Source organism: Grammomys surdaster, unplaced genomic scaffold (genome assembly GCF_004785775.1).
Source record: "Grammomys surdaster isolate TR1022 unplaced genomic scaffold, NIH_TR_1.0 333, whole genome shotgun sequence".
Classification (NCBI taxonomy): domain Eukaryota; kingdom Metazoa; phylum Chordata; class Mammalia; order Rodentia; family Muridae; genus Grammomys; species Grammomys surdaster.
The window spans coordinates 671,487-684,146 of record NW_021604752.1 but is presented as its reverse complement, the minus strand read 5'-3'; the positions used below and the strand labels follow the sequence as shown (position 1 = coordinate 684,146).

The following is a 12,660-nucleotide window of genomic DNA, read 5'->3' as shown; positions in this document are numbered from 1 at the left end:
AGTGGGAAGGGAAGGGTGCAGGCTGTGTGCAGTGGGAAGGGAAGGGTGCAGGTTGTGTGCAGTGGGAAGGGTGCAGGCTGTGTACAGTGAGAAGGGAAGGGTGCAGGCTGTGTGCAGTGGGAAGTATGCTTGCTGCCATACAAGTTTGTTGTGGCCAGAATCTCCTTGGAAAAGTTAATGTTTTTAACTTTCAATTAATTTTTGGTCATTGTGTGTTCAGAAACCTTTTCTGTTGCCAAATAGTTTGCCACTCTAATATTCAGCTACTCAACCCTATGGGTTAAGGAGCTGTAACATAGAAGACACTGGTGCTACTTGCATGCATGAACTTAAATCACTGTTAGCTGTACAGTATAACTAACTATACAGGATGCTTTTGAGGTCAGGTATTGATGTGTTGAAGTCAGTAATTTCAAAATATTTGTACATATCTTATGACTATTTCTTTTAGACGTTACCGACATTACCAGTGTTTATTGTGCGTTATTTCCGATGAGTCCCTGTATAATACATGCTTTGCCAGGGGTTAGAGCTAGTTTTCCTGTAAATTAAAAAAACAAAACAAAACAACAATCTCAATTCTAATTCAGAAATATGACTTCACTGACTCAGGTAACTTTTCTAAATTCAGAAAGTAGGTCAGACAGAAGAGGCTCCAGGTACTTAAACAAGATCCCCTGAAATCTCTGGCTACATTCTGTGCTATGTGAACTGAAGTGGCCGCCAGCAGGTGCAGGCATTTTGCCTCTCCAGTCCGGTAATGCTAATATAAAGAGAGTTTTACTCTCGGTTGCAGTGAAATTCCCGGGACCGAGTCTCCAGATTCCGTCCATCGCTCACGTGCTTTACCTGCCCCGCGGTATCCATCAAAGCCTTTAAACTGAGTAAAGCACCTGCATGGGGCAGGTACTGACACACGTTCGTTCGTAAGATGCTGCAAAATCGCAGTTACCATTAGCAGCTTAGTCATTGCTGCTGGTGCTAAATACTTCTGGAGTTTGTCATCTCATGTTGATGGAGAATCATTGCAGACACAGTCTGTATTTCATGAGCAAAAAGAGCCATCTAGCCACTGTACAGCAGGGTGGGGTGGGTGAAGACTGAGTTGGTGCACAAGCTGTACCCACCAAAAGCACTTCATGAACCTTCAAGATTAGACAAGGGGTTAAAGGGGGGGGACTTTCTCAATTTCAGGTTCTGGCTCTAGTTCAAATAAGAATTTGTCATGTCCCTCGGGCAGCTGTGCCAGACAGTGCTCAGCTCTGGAACTATTTGGTATCCAAACAATGAAGACTGTGCAGAGGTCAGGGAAACCTGACAGGAAAAGAGTCCTCTTAAAACTTCCTGCTTAGCCAATAATACAGATTTCCCTTTTATTATAGCCACAATAGAAAGGCAGAGGTTGTGTTTACAAAGCTTGTTGTTTGGGAGACGTTTGTAAATTGTAAACTTTGGAAATCCCAAACCTACTGGATGGAATGTAATCCTGTCCATTAGTCTTTTGCCAGTACATAGATCCTGGGCAGCAAGTTAAACTGAGACTGTGAACAGGAAGCAGCTATTAAGAATTACAATGGGTAGGATGCAGAGTTAATTCAGGGAATGTTTTCTTAGAGGACACCAGGATAGCAGGAAAGCTGAATGCTGTGTGGGCTGTGTACTTGTTCTCTACTCCCCACACCAATCTCCCCAACAACCCCAGGCAGCAGCTGGACGTCCGACCAATAGTGACAGCAAGCAAAGTAGCTCACAGGGTGGGACAGTTAGGGGTTGGCCGATCTCCATAAGAAACGACAGTGAGTTGGATCGAGTTCACTCTGTTAAGATGGCTAACCTCAATAAACACTGAGAGCCACTTCTCACTTTTACTCTTTAAAAAATAGTGCTTATTTATGTGTACGTGTGTGTACCTGCATGAGTTTATGTGCACCAGGTGTGTGCAGGGGCCCTTGCAGGCCACAAGAGGGTGTCAGATCTTCTGGAGCTGGGATTTTAGGCAGTTGTGAGCTGCCCTGTGAGTACTGGGAACCAAGTCTGGATCATCTGGTGGAGCAGCGAGCACACTGAACGGCTGCCCCATTTCCCCAACCCCTCCTTCTCTCTCTGTGAATGGGTGCTTCCTCAGATCACATGGTATGAGTCTGTGATGAATGCTGACTGTGATTTCCCACTGATGGTCAGTGCAGTGAGGTTACACTCTTCCTCTGGAAATGTAGTAATGCAATCAATGGTATTTTGTCATATTGCTGAATATTTTAGAAAGTCATAAATGTCAGCCAAGAAATCATACAGTGGAAATTATTTCCCAGTGTTTATGTCAAAATGGCCAGATTTGTCTTGCTCTTTTCTTTTGCAAGTCCATGGAATGTAAACAGGATTCGTATACATTATTTATTTATTTATTTACTTATTTATTTGGTTGCAGGTTGTTAACATTCATCCAAATACTAAGACTTTGGTTTATTATAATTGGGTTCTGTGGAACTTAACTGTATTGAAATATTTATTGTGTTTTGCCTACCAAAATGACTACTGTTTGATTTGGAGTAATTTTAGAGGGAACCATAGATAAAAAGATACCATGAATATTGGGTTCTAGAATTTCCAAAATCAATAATCGCAAATGTTGGCTCAAAATGTATTTTCTATCCATTACAATTAATGCAACTATTAACTCTTAGTATAATATTATATACAGGCTATATATAATTATGTATATATTCAACTATATATAGAATATATCATTACATATATACATATAGTTTATATATAGTGTATAATGTGTATATATATATATATATATATACACACACACACATACACACATGTAACTAAACAATTAAAGCAGCTTTAGATTACAGTGAAGAGCAGTATTTTCTCAGATGTCTTCTTTTGAAGTAGCCCACCTACAAGTGCCTGGACAGCTGGCACTGAAGCCTCAAAGCAGGAAGTCTGTTGCTTATTTCCTTGATGTGGATTGTGAATCTCCAAGGAGATTATGATATCCTCCGCTTTGCAAATTAACAGTAACACCTGAAATTTAAAAATAGTCTCTTCTTGAACCTGTATGAGTAACTTGTACATAGCACCTGATTTCTTACCGCTAACAATGTATGAGTACATGCATTAGAACCCACACGAGGCGGCTGGAGGGATGGCTCAGCAGTTAAGGATCTTGCTCTTGCAGAGGACATGATTTCAGTTCCTAGCACCCAAATGCTGGTGCACAACCATCTGAAACTCCAGTTCTAGGTGATCTGAAGTTCTCTACCTCCAAAGGCACCAGTTATACACATGATGCACATACATGCAGGCAAAATACATACATGAACTAAAATAATATTTGGCTGTATGCACTGCCACACACCTGTTTAGATTCATTCCACTTCTCAGTTTTCCCCCAGATTCATCATTTAAGACAGTCGGCACCGGCTTTGTCAAGCTCGCCTCTACCTAATTCTTGCATCCTTCATGTGAAACGGAGTTACCTTAGGTGACATTAGCAGATATTAATATTTTGAAGAGCAAAGTGTTACATAAAGAGAAGCAGCTTGGGTGGTTAAATGTTATTCATGAATTGTGTCATACAAGAGTCTTGAAACGGTTTCATTGAGATGTAGCAACATTGCATACAGCCAGAGCTGTTAGGTAATTTTTAAGACAGCGGTTCAGGGAATGTTGACCTTTGGCTCAACTGTGTTATGTCCTTATCATGATTTTTTTCTTTTTCTGAAAATTAGTAGCAGCAAGCACACACACACACATACACAAAGTGTGTGTATGTGTATTTGTGTTTGTGTGTCTATGTGTGTGTGTGTGTGTGTGTACGTGTGTGTGTCTATGTGTATGTATATGTATCCCTTTAATAAGAACCAGAGCTGTTCATTAACTGACATGTGATGGCTGACATGTACTTTTCATTAAGGGATATCTTAGCTATAATGGGAATTTTTTAATTGTACTGGATATGTTCTGGCCTACGTATAATATTTTGTATTTTATTTCACTATATCCCATTTTTGGCTCATTGTAGTTTTATTGCAAATACGGAAGCATCAGATACAAAGAAGCTCTCTGATTTGCAACTCTTTTCTTTCCTCTGGGAAGAACTAGTTGAAAGATGTTAATAGTCACAAGGTGACTAAAAGCAGCTTATGTGCCAAGAGTCAAACTAGCAAGTTCAAAGAGCCCCTTTGATAGTCTCCCCAAATGTTAAACTATGCGTGATAGCAAGCCATTCACACTATGGGCTTTCTACAGTTTATTAATAGATTAAGATTGATTATAGTGTTTTGTATATTTTGTTAATATTTGGTGTAGAGTTAGAAAAAAGTACTATGTTTGAAGGCCACATACCTCAGAAATAAGGTAGCATGGCCCTGTAAACCAACCAGGCCTTGAAAGTTTAGTAGAGGTAGCATCTGTATTGAACCATGGCAGTGAACCCTTGCTATATCAAGGGGACTCTGTGTACACACAACTTCTTGGAGGATGCTTTTAAATCCTTAAATGAAAACATAATACAAATAGCATTTTATACATTTCCTCTTATTATTTATATTACATTCATCTCAAAGAAGTTTCCTTACAGCTTATTTATGGATGGCTTGTTTAATTCTTTAGACAGCCTGATGAGACAGCCATGCTTGAGACAGTGTGATAAACTAAAATACTTTTTGTCCTTGGGCTTGAAGATTCTCTGGATCCCGAAAGGCTCTTTCTGTAATGTTTGTTTTCATTAGTTTTCCAGTGTATTCCCCTTTCAAATTTCAGTGTTTGGATGATAATCAAGTTATTTAGCAGACCTGTCTCTTCATGTTCTTAGGCTGGAAACATTGGAAACCCATGCTTGGAGCAGCTTTGGAGGGCATCTAGAGTATCATTTGCTATAGTCATCCACTCTTCTATACAGTAGTCCCCAGCATATCAAACTGTGCATGGTATCCTTTAAATACATGCAGTTATTTTCTGTCAATTAAATTTTTAGGAAGCCTTAGAATTTTCTTTTTACAGTGGTGATTCTACATGAGATTTGGAATGTTAAAACTAAGAACATATGCCATTTCTAGTGCAATTAGTTGGCTCACTAGGATGAGAAATTGGTCTTTGAAATGTTCCTCCATAGTCTGTCATAATGACTTTCATGGCCATGGTTGTTCTAGGAAGCTGTTTTGCAGTTGACTGTCTCCAAAGAATACTCAATCTGTGAGCTAAGAATTGTTAGAATTGTTTTGCCTGGATTGAGGGTTTTTAAAGCCATATTCGCCAACAAGTTCTGTGTAAAGACTTGATAAGACACTCTGGGAAGGCGTTTTTCATCCCCAGGCATGTTGCTTTGTGACTGCTTTTTGGATGGCCTTCCTTACACAGCTCCTTTGCTGAACTTTGATATGAATATGGAAAAAGTAGGTCCCACTGGACATCATCATAAGGTGTGCCACTAGCTAGGGGGTGGAATCGAGGGATACATGGAAGATGCATGGGTTACTACTTGGCGTATTTCTACCAACTCATTCTGTTTTGTTTTTTGTTTGTTTGTTTTCCCATCTAGGTTGTTTGACGTGTGCACAGTGTCACGGACAGACAGAGAAACCAAGCTTACACTAGTCTTTGAGCATGTTGATCAAGACTTGACCACTTACTTGGATAAAGTTCCAGAGCCCGGCGTACCCACAGAAACCATAAAGGTACCAAGAATTATCTAGAATGCCTGGTCAGACTTGCCACTGTTTCATTCGGTTGAACACTAACATTCTTTCATTGTGAAATTGCTGGAGTTGATATTTTTGAAACTTAAGATGCTCAAAGAATTATAAATAATCTAGTTCTCTACTAAGTGGGATCTTCAGAGAGTGAGGTGAATTAATCCAGTTTAATTTTAGGGTCAATGAAAAATGCACATTAAAATACTTTAGAATTCCTTATTTCTATATTATCTGGCCCCAATCTTATAACGTATAATGCGATAGATACAGCTCAGTCTCTCCTTTTGGTTCTTGGTCTTTAAGAGATATAATTTTCAATATCACTCAAAAAACACATACATTGAGGCTCAGCAGTTAAAAGCACCGGCTGCTCTTCCAGAGGTCCAGCAACCACATGGTGGCTCACAACCATCTGTAATAAGATCTGATGCTCTCTTCTGGTGTGTCTGAAGACAGTGACAGTGTACCCACATACATGAAATAAATAAATCTTTTTTTTAAAAAACACACACACATTTGTTACAGTTGTATGCTGAGTCTGGGGTCTGTACTATGCAGATATGCGTGCTCATTTGAGCCTCTCTGCTTCGGTGTTTGCTTTAGTGTAAACGACAGGTTGTGCTGTTGGGATTCAAAGATGATTAGGACTCTGCCCTTCCTGGTCAGCAAGCTGGGAAGTGTATTGACTTCAGACAAATTCTTTTTCCCTTTAAGTTTAATGGGAACGCTCCTAGAAAATATTTAATGGTCTTGCTTGTTATACTACTTAACTTCATTTTCCAGTTCACTTGTTAAATCTGTAAACATCTCCGCAGAATAAGAAATGTCTTCTTGAGTGTTGGCTAGGTGATGTCCCCAGATATCGATCCATTTAGACTGCAACATAATAAATGATTATCCCTTTAGGTTTAGGCTAGTAAGAATTCTCTTTTCTCCCGTCTTGCTGTCTCTCATTAAAGAATGTGATACATAGTAGCAGTTTGAATGTGCACATTTCTCTGTGTGCAGTGACAGAAAAACCCTGTTAGATCACTGATCACCTGGTTTGCGTCCTCCACTCCACACTCTCTTCCCCTGGCGTCTCTTCCTCTGGCGTCACCTTCCATTCCCGAGACTCTATTTCTTTCCTTTATGTACTTAATCCAAAAACTCCACCTTGTGCCTACAGAGCAGGCGCCATCTTTTTTGCTCACCCTGTTCTCTGAGCTCAGTGACCACAGGCTTTTTTTGTTGTTGTTTTGTTTTGTTCTGTTTCTTTGGTGGGAGTTGGTTTTTCAAGACTGGCTCTCTGTGAATGACCTCAGCTGTCCTAAAACTAGCTCTGTGTACCAGGCTGGCCTCGAACTCTTAGAGATCTGCTGCTTCTGCCTCCCCAGAGTCAGATCACAGTTGTTGATATGATCTGAGTCCTCAACTCAGTGGCATTCTTCTCATGGAGTTTCTGTTAGCCACCTCAAGGCCCAGCCAGATGTGGGTGATCCGTACCCGAGTTGGATATGGTCTCATTTGCCTTTTAGTTATTGTCACATTTAAGGACCCATTTAAGGACCCATTTAAGGGAATGGCCCAGACCCAGTTCACTGCACTTCCTGGTAGGCTCTCCCCTCGTGGGTATGTATGTATGCATCTATCTGTCCATGTGTACCGACTGCCACAGGTTTCTCACCCTGAGTAGTGTAGTGCTCTAATAAGATTGTTATGACGGGAGTGTAAAATGGACCTCACATGCTCCTGTGTCGTTCCCTAGCTAATCAGGAACACTTAGTAGGATGGGCCCAACTGGAAGAAGTGCATCTTTGGACTGCAGGCCTTACGGTGGCTCAGCCCCACTTCCTGCCCAAACTCCTTACTTCCTGATCAGAGCAGTGTGAGCAGTCTGCCGGACACTCTCTCCACAGAGCTTATCTCCTTGCCTCTTGCTTCCACTGCAATGTCTTACTCTTTATAATGGTGTGTACCCTCTCAGTCTGCCAGACAAAATAAACCCCCTCCCTTAATTTGTTCTGTAAGGTATTGTATCAGTGTGGAGAAAAGTGATGGCTATAAAACCATTTTTTAAAATCACAAATAATTGTTTAGGAGGATATACAACCATCAGTGTTAGATTAGGTTACAGGTATAACTGATAACAATTTCTTTTATTAGGAAAATGGGTTTTTTTTGTCTTGGTGATTGATTTATTTTTAAGAATTGGACTACAGGTTAACTGCACTGTGGGTTGAAGTTTTCAAGCATGAAACTGTAGATTAGAAATAGTTTGTAATACAGATGTATGTATTTATGCCAAGTCTGTCCTTGAGCTAGTGACTGTTACTGTGTTGAGCAATTTATTGGGAAGACAAAAATGGATTATTTTCTATAGAATGTTCTGTGGAATAAGAGTTTTTTAGAGTATACTGAGACACTATTTGTTGAGTGTTTACTGTATTAGGAAGTTTCCATGGTGAGCACTTAGCAAACACAAAATGAACCTATGCTCAGTGACTTCTGAGAAATGAAAGATGAAATGCACAGAGAGGGAACCAGGAAGGGAGACAGGCACCCGATAGGGTGGGACACACTTTTAATTCCAGCACTGGGAAGAAGAGGCAGGTGGATCTCTGAGTTCAAAGACACCCTGGTCTACAGAGCTAGTTCCAGGATAGCCAGGGCTACAGGGCTGCACAGAGAGAAAACAGGACAGAGAGAAAGAGAGAGAGAGAGAGAGAGAGAGAGAGAGAGAGAGAGAGAGAGAGAGAGAGAGACAGACAGACAGACACACACACACACACACACACTGACTGACTACTTAATAGGTTGGGGATATTTTCAAGTACCAACAAAGTACCAACAAGTAGTCTTTTTCTGTGTAGTACCAAAGAATTCTCTAAAGTAATCACAGTGTCTAGAAGATTAACAGATAACGTGTTGACATTCTCTTACATGCATTGAAACATGCTATATTATCAAAAATACTAATAATCTGGAAGACATTTTAACATGAAATAGATACAGAACAGCAACAACAACAACAAAAATCAAGAGTACAGCCATGTGAGATAGTGTAGGCCAGGAATTTGGCCTTTACCCTCTCCCTGTGCTGGTCTCACCACACCGTTTACCTGTTGGTTTGTCACCTATAGGAAGGCAGGGCTTGGATAAAACTAGAATATTCCGTAGTGTCTAGAAGGGGATAAAATCTTTCTGTTTATCATCTAATCTACATTTTTGTTGGAAAGCAGCCTATGGACGAGTTATAAGTACCCCTCACAGAACAGTTTTTCAGATATTTGAATAGCATTTGTTTTGAGAAAATTAAAAATCATGAAGGTTTATGTGGATGTGCAGGTTGATAATTAGGTCGGTTTGAAGAGGACATCTTGTCATTAATGTATGGTCCTCCTGTTGGGCTTTGATAAAATAAGTCACAGGCTATGCCTGAACTGAACATCATCTCTAAAATGCTATTAAAAAAAATAAAGTTTTAACAATAATATTAAAAAAAACAGTGAGAGACTGTTCTTTCCAGCATTTTTAAAGTAAAAATTTCTAGGTCAAAATGATGGTTTGCTGCAGTTTTCTGTAGGTCAGTCTGTTCTTGTCTCATGATGGCATTTTCATAGACTTGTGGACCTGGCTGGCTTGCCTCGATCCAGTTTAGATCCTTGAATCTGTGTTGCGGTGGAGTTCAGTTCTGCCTTTACTTTCTGTCTCCGTGTGTCCATCTGCCACTAGATGACATGGGGTCACGGGGAGTGTCCAAAAGCTTGTTCACCGTATTCCTTAGTCACTGCAGTAAAGGAAGCCATCTGGCAGAGTGCTGAGGATGGACAGACTCCCGTGTGTCTTCACGATGCCTGGCTTCTTGCGCTAACCACTCTTCCGACACTTGTGCTTGCCTGCACATCAGCTTTCTTAGGATCTGGCCAGCATCTCAGCTGACTTATAAACTCTTTGAAAACATACCTGATGTTATTCTTTGGCTACTATGCCTGCACTGTCTATTTAGTGACATGGATACTATCGTTCCATGAAAATAAAGTTCAGAAGAAATAGATGAGTAGCCTTTCTTCAGCACGACAGGTTTCCTTGAGCTCAAAACCACGTGACCTCACAGAGTCATGGGATAAAAATTATGTCCGTGTATCCCTATAATAAATGAGTTCCATGGAGTTGGAGAGAGCCAAAAGACAAAGCTCAGGGTTTATGTCTGTGCGGGTAATTTTCTCACTGGATTAGATTTCTTTTTATCTTCAGTTGAATGTTTCTTGGAGACTCTGTTAGTTTGACTGTAAGAGATAAAATGTACTATTAGGTTTATTTTACAAAACCCAGACTGCAGAGACCAGCACACGCTCTTGATTGCACCTGTTTTCTGCCTCTGGGAAATAGTCTGTTTTAGTGACTAATATCTGCTTGCAGTAAACATGGCTCTGATGTCAGGATGGAATGCCTGGGGCTGATTCATCCCTCTCTGCTTGACATAATACAAAGTGACTGGTCCTCTGTGCTGCAAAGAGAGTCTCCCAGATCTTCCCCTTCTGCTCTTAAAGGAACCAAACCCTGGCCCCTCGCAGCTCCTGGTGGTCTCCGCTTTGCCCGAATTACAGCAGGTGATTTGTCCTATCTTTGCAGGACACAGAACAAATTAACATGAAAATATCGCTCCTCAGAAAACAGGGCAGGCTTGAATGCCCTGTCACTGCTGGTCATTAGCCATCTGCCACCAACACTCACACTCTGTTTATCACATTTGAAATTCAGAGCAGATGTTGCATAATAAGGTGATCCCAGAGACAAGGCAAGAAATTCAGAGAACCAGGGACTCCAGGATAATGATAAAGATTTGGACCGAAGAAAAGTTTCTTTTCTATTTGGTATCATGGCTAGATGAATTGACTAGACTATGATTTTTTAGCATAGTGCTGTTCCTCCCACTTATGCAAATTATTTTATAGTTAAAATTTTTAAGAAAAAGCAACTACATAATAATATGAAAGATGCCTTACACATTGGTGCAGTAAATGACCTTTAACGAGCTCAATGATGTCTTATTAACACTGATTCTGGTGTAAGGGATGTCATAGGATGTCATAGGCCAGTCTGGTCTCTGACACTTTAAGGCAGACCTGACTCACAGTAACTTCGTTAAGGATAAGTCAGTAATTATCTTTTTTTCTTGTCACTCAATACTCTATGGACACTACATCCTTTTCTCTTCCCCCACGTCCACTTTTAACCTTTCTCCTCATATGACTATTCCCGCTAGTGCCACTGCTATGCTAACCTGTGTTCTCTTTTAGCATCTGTTGGCTCTGGTTCTGCAGAGTCCATCCCAGCTTCCTCATAGGCGCCAGCTTTAGGCTGTTCTTCCCATCTTGAGTCCCATGGAGCTCCTTTTAATCCTACAGTCCTTCTGTGTACACCAAAGTGGCATTTGATGGAATTAGCTACTGTTACACTGTACCTGATTTATCAATGCACACTCGACCCTTATTACGCTTTATAAAAATTATATGAATTAGAGTGTACTTATTAGCTGTTGTGTTTCACAAGCATTCTGTATTTTTTAGAACAGGGACCGTGGGATGGGGACAGGGTGGTGAAGAGCTTACCTTGCATCACAAGAGAGGCCCCCCTGACTTTGATCAGGACTGTGACCTATGTTAAGAAACATTGGTTTTGAGTATAGCACTGCTGGCGCTGTGCCATTGATCAGACCAGGAATGATAACTTGCAGTTGTAGTGAATCTGTACTAAGTGTTCTCTGAGTTCAGGAAGAAACTAGGGTGAGTGAGCTTTAACAGCTACGGTCGCTTACACTCCCAAACCAGAAGCACGTATCTAATAATGTGGAGAAGTGAATCCATCAGTATGTCTTTCATCCTCCTACTGGGAAGTTCCCTTTGCTGCTCCTTCCATCAGAAATATCCATATTTTCTAGTGTCTTTAACTCCAAATGAAAACGTTCAGGAACAGAAGAAACTTTTTCAAGGTGAATGTTTTTAGGTCATCTAGATTTTTGTGGATCCTCACAGAAACAAATGTTCATGCAAAATTTTCACGTCTTTGTAGTAGCTAAAAATACATGGATGGGAAGAACATAGAATTATTTAGATACATAATACTCTGATTAGACACTATCACAAAGCTATTTGGTGTTTTGTTCCCCCTACATGCAGGAAGTACAAGTTTCATTTTAAAAAAGTCCCTTTCTGAAGGTATAAGACCCACTCATTGAAATAAAGGCTGACTCGTTAGACAAATGACAGTTATATTAAACAAACATCAGGTAAATTGGACTCTTGAGAGAATGCTTCCTCACAGCAGACAAGTCTGTTGATAGAGCCTGCTCAAAAGTTACAGGCCTCATGTACCGCTACATTATCACCATGGTGACCGAAAATCAGCACAGAGGGGAGGTATTCCTGTCTACTTTTGCCTGTTCTGAAGTGCCTCTGTTATCTCCTTTAAATGTGGGGGCATGCGAGACTTCATGATAGCCTCAGCTCTTTTCTTCCTTAGCCACACCTGCATTTCCGGTTGTGTCACGGAGTTCAGAATGTTCAGGTACTTATTCTGTAGCCTGGCCTCTCTCACCAGCTCTGGATGTACAGAACTGACATTGGCACAACCCAACCAGAGGGGCTGGGCAGATGGATAAGTCCTCAAAATGTTTGCTGCGCCAGCATGAGGAAGTGGGGTGTCATCCTCCACACCCCCACTTTCGGTGTGGCTACCCAAAAAATCTGGTGTGGTGGCATACACTTGATATCTCAGTGCCAGGGAGGCAAGAGGCAAGGATTCCTGGGGGCTTGTTCTCTGGTCACCCTACAATAATTGGTGAACAGGTTCTCGTGAGAGATCCTGTCTCAAAAAAGAAACTGGCTGGTTCCTCAGGAGTGACACCCAGAGTTGCCCTGCAGCTTACACACACACACACACACACACACACACACACACACACACACACACA

At 40.9% G+C, this 12,660-nt stretch overlaps 1 protein-coding gene across 1 annotated transcript in view; it reads left to right on the top strand.

The window, feature by feature from the left end:
• Cdk6 (cyclin dependent kinase 6) overlaps positions 1 to 12,660 on the top strand; it is a 165,658-nt gene that overhangs the window by 35,827 nt on the left and 117,171 nt on the right. The window contains exon 2 of the mRNA XM_028778291.1: positions 5,552 to 5,687. Coding sequence (XP_028634124.1) covers positions 5,552 to 5,687 — 136 coding nt within the window. The remainder of the gene's footprint in view (positions 1 to 5,551; positions 5,688 to 12,660) is intronic.